Here is a 9,147-nt window from a genome sequence, read left to right as displayed (position 1 = left end):
TGCTGCCACCATGTTAAGCCATTGTTTGGTTATGTAGCAAATAGTCCATGCCACAGTCTCTAAAGCCTTCTTATAATAACAACACTCAGAAGATTTTACTCATCTTCTGCCAGGTCTGCATAATCACTACACCACTATCTCTATATTTGCCCCTTTATCATAAACCTTCTTTTAATTATTACTTCCTTTTATACTTCCTACATAATTCCCCCCTTTCTCCTTCTCCTCATCCTTTTCATCCCCTTGTCCCTATAGACTCCCCATGTAATTAAACTCCCATCCTAGTGCTCTTGCTATTCCATATGCCTTCATGAGATTGGCATTGTGTCTTCCTCTCCGTTTGATATAATTGCAAATCCACATGTTTCTTTCCATTCTGCCTGGTACCTAGGAAATAACAGGTCCAAGCTGGAAATCGAGAGCAATGCCTAGCACAAAAGTTATTATATTTTCTTGGATATATTATTATTTTAATCTTCCTCCCTTCAAGCCTTAACTGTCATCATATAAACATGATTTTTTTTGTTCTTAGAGAATACAGATGGCACGCTGACAAGTGTGTAGACGGATGAACACTCAATCTCCCCCCCACACGCATACACAATATGCTAGTAAATTCAGACTGCATTTTGAAAGCATAGATATATGTGTTGAGCTGCTACTGAAAATCTTTGAAAGTTAATTCATATCACTTTTACTTGAATTAAAGATAACTTGATTTAACTGTGGGAGAGCCTTGTCTGAGTAATAGGAGACATGTTTCTCATGCAGAGAACTCCAGGTTCAACCCCCTTTAGGGCTGGGAGAGACACCTGTCTGAAACCCCAAAGAGCTGCTGCCACTGACAGCCAGTGTAGGCAGTATTGATGTAGAAGGATCAATGAGTCTGACTCAGTATAAGGCATATTTCTATGTTCCAAAGTGGCACTGGAAGTCCAGTAGCCTAACACAGCCTTTGTTTCACTGTTTCACTGTTTCATGTTGGAATTTGACGGCATATTTCATGAGATCTGACAATTTGATGTATGATTTTCAGATTTCCCTAGTCTAAAAAGAACTCCATATATACCAAATTCAATCTTAGTAGCTAGAGTGGAGAGGTGCATTCCATACCCCTCTTTTAACGTAGTTCATAATCATGCTGTTCTCAGAAATTTCTAGCAATTCAGATGTGTGAATATAGCCAGAGTAGGCCCATGATTGACTTAATAACCACTGGTTTCAATGAGTCTACTTTAAGAATGACAGTTCCTGGATCAAACCCAGTGTGCATCCCAAATGACAGCTTTCTAGATAATATGAATAGAGAAGCAAGCACTTGGCTTACACAAAATTTTGAACACTTTCAGATGGTTTTTCGTGAGATTGATTACAAACTTCATGTTCCTGATATTTAATTTTAGATACAGTGGTACCTCGAGTTACATATGCTTCAGGTTACAGACTCCACTAACCCAGAAATAGTACCTCGGGTTAAGAACTTTGCTTCAGGATGAGAACAGAAATCATGCAGTGGTGGTGCGGCAGGCAGTGGGAAGCCCCATTAGCTAACGTGGTGCTTCAGGTTAAGAACAGTTTCAGGTTAAAGAACGGACTTCCGGAACGAATTAAGTATGTAACCAGAGGTACCACCGTATAAACCAGCACTGGCCCAAAGATATGGAGTCAATTCAGCTCTAGCTGCACCCAGTCAATGGCCTCATAAGGGTATGAACATATTCATCCGCATTAAATGGGTCAAACTGCTACATTGGGGTGCCCTAAGAAGCACAATGCAGGTGAACATTGGAAGCCAGGTGTGCATCATTATTGCAGTGTTGGAGACTGGAAAGATTCAGGTTCAATCCCAACTCAGCATGAAGGGGAGTGATTTGGAGCAATCATTATCTCTTAATCTAGCACGGACTTTGCAGGGTTCTTGTGAAGATGCATTTGGGGAGAGAACTAGGTACGCTGCCTTGAGTGCACTGGAGAAATGACAGGGGTATAAATGCAGTAAGTAACAATCCAGATGCCAATCTGCACCTGCACTGGTTGCATAGCTCCTTCTCCATGCAGACTTGCTGGTTTGGAGAGAGAATCTTTGTTTCTGGTGTATCTACCCCACACTTAGCCATTCCTTGCCTTTTCAACCATGCATATTATTTCAGCGCCTTTTAAATCCTCATCACTCAAAGATGGTGTGGTTATCTCTCTCTGCCCTTTCACCTGCTCTCCCGTTATGTCCTATATTCCCCATGGAAATTTCCGTTCAACTTTGGGCATTCCCGTTTTGGACGGCATAGCCTCAAGCCATTCACCCCAACGTCGGTCTCAGGTGGCCTTTCCAGATGCCCGACTTGTTTTCTCTTTTCTCCTTACAGCCATTTTGTTTTCCTCCTCATTAAAAAAGCAAGAAAAAAAGAAAAGAAAACCGCCTCCCCTCGCAGATACAGACATGTCTTTACAGACAGCCACTCGCCGCGTTGTTCTGGAGCCTCACCCACCGCAGCCCACCCCGCTTGCAGCACCTAGCAGGCAGATTTTGTCACTGTAGAAACCTTTCTGACCAGAGACTCCTCCAGCAGCAGCAGCAGCAGCAGCCTCCCCTTCGCGACTCGTCTCCCTCCTTCCCCGCACCTCGGTGCAACCTGTCGCACTGCACAGGCATGTGAGCCCACGCAGCCCCTCCAAATCTGCATATCCGTCGCCTTTCAGCTCCTGCAAACTTTTTTTTCCCCTCTCTCTTTCCTGTTCTGCCTCGCCACTGTTTCGCGCTTCCCCACAGCTCCGGGGGGCAGCTCCCTTTCCTCTTCTTCAGAGCCGTTTCCCCTTCGGCGGCATTCCGCCAGGGCGGGAAAGGCGCGGAATGTTGTAAGAAGCAGCGCCTGAGCGCCGAAAAGGCGCGGAAGAATCTCTCTCTCTCTCTCTCTCCCTTTCCTCGCTCTTTACCGCTCGTCGAGCTGGACCAGCTCCCGTTTGTGTGTGTGTGTGTGCGCGCGTTTTAAATCAAGCCGTGCATGTGTGCCGGCGGAGGGATACTTCCCATTCCTTCCTTCCTTCGTGTGTGTGTGTGTAACGGCTCCTCCTCTGCTGCTACCGCCGCCGCCTCCTTGATATAGCGAGGCGCCAAGAGGCGCTTGCAGTCACTCGGCGAACGGCGCTCGTGAGGAGGCTTCGGGGCTGGAGTTTGCTCTCGCGGCGCGCGTCTATGTGCGAGCGGGCGCGCGGCGGGCGCGCGCCTTTGACTGAAGGGGTGAGGAGACTTGAGCGCGAGGAGAGCGACGCAGTAGCAGCAGAGGCGGCGGCAAAGTAGGAGCGAGACTGCTGGCTTCGCCTCCGCTCGGCGCCTCTTAACTTGGGAACTGTCCACCAACGGGAGCTCCTGAAAATGAACCGCCTGACTCTTTACCTGCTCGGATTGTTCCTCAGTAGCGGGCAAGGTAGGAGAACGATTCCCCCTCGCTTCCCTTCCTTCCCTTCTTCCATGAGCCCCTCAATCTTCCTCCATCTCTTCGTGATGCTTATAATGCAATTAAAATAATGCGCGCCCCCACCCTCACACTCCTATCGCCAGTAGCAGCAGCAACCTGACACTTGAAATATCATTTTGCCTTTTGCATTGGTCACCTTCTTAAATCGAGGAAGATCTCCCCGTTGATATATACGTCTGTGATATACGATGGAAAACGAGCATGCTAACTGCAGTTTTCTTGGGGGCTAATCTTTCTCTGATCATTCGGAACAATGATTGTCCTTGTTTCTTCACAGCTGATTTTGATTTTTTTTTTCTTCCCCTCCCCTCTCCTGGTACTGCAGTAAAAGGAATGGGATTGAATGTAAAGCCTTCCTTCACATACTAATTAAACTGGATTTACCCAATTTGAATGAATTTGAAAGGGGTTGGGAGTCCTTGCCAGTGAGGAAATCTGGAGGTCCCCCCCCACCCCCACAAGAGGAAAAAATTGTCTCCTTGTGGTTCTGTAAGGAGAGCTTTCTTGGATTAAATTTGCCAACAGCAGACACTGGGTGCTGTGTTGTGTATGGCACATCTGTGTAGGTATGCACGCAGCCGTTCTGATACAAGGTGGTGCATGGCATGTATACATCCTTAGAACTGAATGGCAGTTGCATTGCAATAAGAAGGCAAAGGCAGAAGCTGCACCTCGGCGCTTTTGGTTTTCGGATATATGTTTGTGTGTTTAAACGTACATTTTAGCAGTGCTTCGCTTGAAACAGAGGCTGGTCTGTGCCTGTTGTGTGCTTCTTACTCCTAGGTTACTTCAGGATTCCACTACTTTTGGACAGGCAGAAGGAACATTGCACTGTATGAATGGGACGCACTAACAGAACCCCTTTGTGCAAATTAATTGCAGCGTTTCAAACTGTTTAGACAAGTTTTTGGCATGACTTAAAGAGTCAGTTAAATTGCTGGAGGAGCTTGTTTTGCCCTCCCTGGGAAAGGATTTATAGGTATTATGGCAACTAGCTACATGGAAGTTCATATATATATTTGTGTGTGTGTATGCATGCTGGGGAAAAGCTGGACAGATGCATGCCATACACTTTATTTATAAAGCATATCTAAGAAAGGGGGGGGTGGAATTTCACCAACTGGGATTACTTCTGGACTTGCATTTTCTAGGTTGCTCTTTTTACTGAATTATTCTGTCCAGCAGGGGGTGATAGAGTTCTACTGAAATGGCTAAGTTTGTTAATTTCACTCTATGTCAAAGCAAGGCTTTTACACAGGCAGAAAGAGAGTGAGTCTGTCTTCTATCATTCTTCAAGCACAGCTTGACATTTTGGATGTGACTTCTTCAATTCTCTGTTCTCATCTCCCCCTCAGCTGAGCACAGGCAGTGATATGCAAATTAGCTGCACAAGCCATTTTCCTGCCCTGCTTCCCTTCCATCAAACACATTTAGAATTAAGACCTGCAGCATCTTTTTTTTAAAAGCAACATCAACAATGCAGGTTTATAAAATGCCTAAGAGCAAACTGTTGCACATTTTCAAACCAATGATAATTAGGGATACTGAGGACTGTATCTCGCATAATTATTTTGTATCTCATGTCCTTAGGAATGTAAGTCACTGGATGCTATTATCTTAAGTGAAAATGCTGTTTTCTTTTCTTTTTTTGCTATCTCTGGGTAGACTTCAGATCAACTGTATTTAGTAATTTAGTACTGCCCTGAGGATATTCAGCAGAACAACAGTTAGAGCTAAGAGAAGAGGCAATGGAAGACAGTAGCCTAAGCATTCACATCTGCTTAGCGGGGTAGTTTGTGGAGCAAGGTGTTGCTAAGGTTCAAGAAATAGATGGGTGCAAATTTGCAAATTCATATTGTTCTTCAGCTGGGAAGATTCCATGTCCTAAAAATGACTTAACTGCAAACAACATATTTATTGATCAATTTCGCACTCTGCTATAACTCTGAAGAATACCACATCCAAGGCTAGACCTTATTGATTCATCAGTAGATCTAGACCATATGCCTTCAAGATCAGTTCTTTGGGTCAGACTGCTTTTGATAAAATTTGCATTGAAGAGAGATTGTATTTTAATCATTTCAGCATGCAGTGTGCTTTATAGTTGGTCATCCATTCTGTGAAATAGTGGCTTGTCCAGAACCACTGGGTTTCATAGTCAATTACAAACCATGTTTCATGGTTTTTTTAAGGTACAAATACAACATGTTATTTTCATCCACCACATCCCTTGTATGTTTGTATGTGTATGTGCATCTTTGTCAGAGTAATCTATCTCACTGAAACCCATATACGGATTGCTACAATTGTTGTGGATGGAACTAAATAAAGGGCTAAATAAAATTGCCTAAACAAATGGCAAGAATTAAGAAGAGAAACTTCGTTCATTAACAAGAAACACATACATCTTGTTGGGTGGGGACCTTGGAAAAAAATTGGGAGGACGCAATTTGGAACAATTCTGTTGGTTAATGTCAGAATTATTTGGGCATCCTATTAACTTCTTAACTGTGTACTCATCTAGAATCTTAGAATGCATGTTATCTCTCAATAACTGAAAGAAGTGGGAGAGCATATGGGAGGCACAAATAAAATAGACAGTAATCACTGGGGTCATTTGTTTTAGATATACAAACCCCCAAGGTTCAGGTTTTATGTTGGTAATATAGTTGATGTGGATTTTATGAAGCATGGTTGAAGCTTGTTTCTTTGGAAAGCATTGTGTTGTTAGGTTGGTGAAGGAAGAATGCATTTCTTTTTAAGCAATTGCAATATGTTTGAGATGAAGCAACTGCTTGCTCAGAATAGCAGAAGTAAAAAACTGCCAAGCCTGAGTGCTAATCAATGTCATAATTAAATAAGAAGGCCCAAATCAACACATTTAATTGTACTGATAATGCGATATGCACTCCAAAAACATGTTTTGAAGAGTATGTTGTCTTTTTAAAAAAGCAATATCTGAAAAGTGTCTAGATCAGTATTTCCCAACCTTGGGTCTCCAGCTGTTTTTGCACTACAACTCCCAACATCCCTAGCTAGCAAGACAAATGGTCGGATCATGATGGGAATTGTAGGCCAAAAACAGCTGGAGACCCAATGTTGGGAAACATTGGTCTTGATAATTTAAATCCTTGTAGGCCCACATTTAACTATAAGATGCAAAAAATGTTGGCTTGCAACATTTAAGTTGTCTCTATAAAATATGTGTAAAAGGTTGATTCACAGAAAATAGATTAAGCCCATTTTGTTACTATAAGGAATTCTGGTTTATAGAGGATGATGGGATGCCAGGTTAAGATTTCATAGAGGTTAATATTAATGCTTATTTGGGATCTCAAAAACTGCTTAGCTTTATGATGGAATAGGACATTGTTTCTGTACAATGGTGAATTGAAACAAGTAAAGTACAGTACATTCTGATCTTTTTGTTATGCTCAATATGATCTGAGAAAGATTTTGCTGAAGGCCTGGATGTAAATGTACATATGAATAAATAATATGGCTCTTACCTGACACTCCCATCTCTCCTTCTGAAATGTCTGTAGGAAGTTCACTATCACTTCTTAAAAAGGGACTGGGCAAGTGTCAGCTTGTAATATTAAGGTAATATTAGACTACTGCAGAAAATCACTTTGATTTTCCCTCCTTTTTGATTGAACTACAAAAAAGTCTTGCCTGGAAAGAGCAGTGTTGCTAACATTAGCAGTTACCTAAAGCACCCCTGGCACTCAAACAAGGGTAGCTATTCCTGCTACTTTTGCCCTGATGAGCAACTGATTGGGAAAACACAGAGTTACATTCTGATGACATGTCAGGGCTTTTATTCTTCCTCACTACATTCTTCAAAATAAACAGTATAGCACAGGCGAGTGATCTCCTACAATCCTTCCTGAAAAGAGAATTGGGCTGATGCTGAAAGGTAATTATAGAGGATGTTAATGTGCCAAGAGTGCTCTGTTGGCTGAAAATAAGAACATCATGACCTTAAAACAAAAGAAAACCAAGAAAGTTTGTTTACTTTATGAGAGAGAAGCTTTAAAATTGGTTGGATAAAGTTGCATTTTAAAAATTGAACCATTTTGCTGGCATTTTGCTCTCCCTCCCCCCCCAAAAAAGTCAGAAAGGACTTTTTTTACTAACTTAAACAATATCATACTGGATGTTGAATGGGATTCAACTGGCTTTAATCCATATACATCTACTTAAAAGGATTACTTGTAAGACTAAAAGAGATGGTAGTGTATTAATTCTGTTTGGGATTCTTCTGATGGTAATCTACGTGGAGTTCATAGGCCTCTCTTAGTGAATGGGTAAGGACACTGTGTATGAAAACAACTCTCGCATCATTTTAAAGCCATATTTTCATATTTCATTTCATTTATTTATTACTTTTATTCATTACGTATCATGTTCTCTGAGTTGGTCTCAACACAAATCCTCAGTAATAAATAAAAACCAAAAAGAATCAGTAGTATACCTTGGTCAGTGTTCAGCTTTAGATAAATCTCACAGATGGTACACTTGATGCAGCACTCCATTTTCTTGTATATGTACTTGCATGTAGAAAGCATTTGCATGAGAATTGTTGTTGGCTACATTTACAGTATAGTGCACACTTGGACAAATGCCTCTGCCTCTCTGATTGGTCAGAATTTCTTGTGTGAAATATTCTATTTAGTAGTATTTCCCTCTCTCTAAAGTAGGCCTGCTCTGGACCAGCTCAGTTGTTACATCTGAATCCTTAGATATGTGTACATGACAGATCTGGGAACAAGAATATTCTTACTACCATTTTGCAAACACTCACTTCCATTAACACACTGCCTTGAACTATCAACCACTGCTGCCACAGCAAATTGCAAGGATTTAGATATTGCAGTGAAAAAGGGAGATTTGAAAGATCAAAATTTAGGCCTATCTACCTCTCGTGTTGGCCTGTCAGTATCAGCTATTTTAGATATAATAATGTGGCGATAACCAAATGCAATATGCTTTCGACATAAACTAGGTATTGAATTTGTAGGCTTTTAAATGGCAGTAGAATGTAGTTTATCTACAGATTTACAAGAAAATACACTGTGGCTGTTTTTTTTTTTAAGATTTCAACTTTTCATGCTTTTCAGCAAATCAGATTCGGAGTCTAAATTTAGTGGTATTTGCTCAATAGCTTTAAATAACTGTTCTTCTCATTTTATCTATTTATCTCTTCCTTTCTGTGACACACACACAATGAAATCAATGGGAGTATTTGTCTGAACAGGATGACTTCAGCAAAAGTATATTTCTGGAAGTTTAATAATTGCTTTCTACCATCCTCTGATGTTTGGAAATAAATCTTACTTGGAATTCAGATGTTTGTGGCAGAGTCTCTGGGCCTGAACATGAGGGCTGTAAATTCTGAATTATATGTGCAATGCATCATGTGCTCTAATAACCAGGTCCTTTACCTTAATGGGTGGGGGGAGTTTTGTTAGATCACATCACATACAAACCAATTCATTCCTTCCATTCTATAAATAAATTATAAAAAAGAAAAGCACTTTAATATGACCTCAGCTAAGCAGTGTTAAGATTACCCACTCGATACCCACAGCTGCGCATCATTTTTGACATGTGTAACTTATTCAAATAATATATTTTCCTCTCAGAAAAGTGCCACGTAAGTGGTTACATC

The 9,147-nt window shown here is 41.3% G+C and overlaps 1 protein-coding gene across 3 annotated transcripts in view; it reads left to right on the top strand.

Annotated features, from left to right (window-relative positions):
- Positions 1-3,116: 3,116 nt before the first annotated feature.
- NCAM2 (neural cell adhesion molecule 2) overlaps positions 3,117-9,147 on the top strand; it is a 206,491-nt gene continuing 200,460 nt past the window's right edge. For 2 of the 3 annotated variants that reach the window (XM_081199629.1, XM_081199628.1), the window contains exon 1: positions 3,117-3,422. In XM_081199629.1, coding sequence (XP_081055755.1) covers positions 3,371-3,422 — 52 coding nt within the window. In that variant the 5' untranslated portion in view covers positions 3,117-3,370. The remainder of the gene's footprint in view (positions 3,423-9,147) is intronic. The other variant, XM_081199627.1, reaches the window with a different exon arrangement.

The sequence above is a fragment of the Podarcis bocagei genome (genome assembly GCF_964188305.1).
Source record: "Podarcis bocagei genome assembly, chromosome: 6".
NCBI lineage: Eukaryota > Metazoa > Chordata > Lepidosauria > Squamata > Lacertidae > Podarcis > Podarcis bocagei.
The sequence above is the reverse complement of the archived record's forward strand: the minus strand, read 5'-3'. Positions and strand labels throughout refer to the sequence as shown.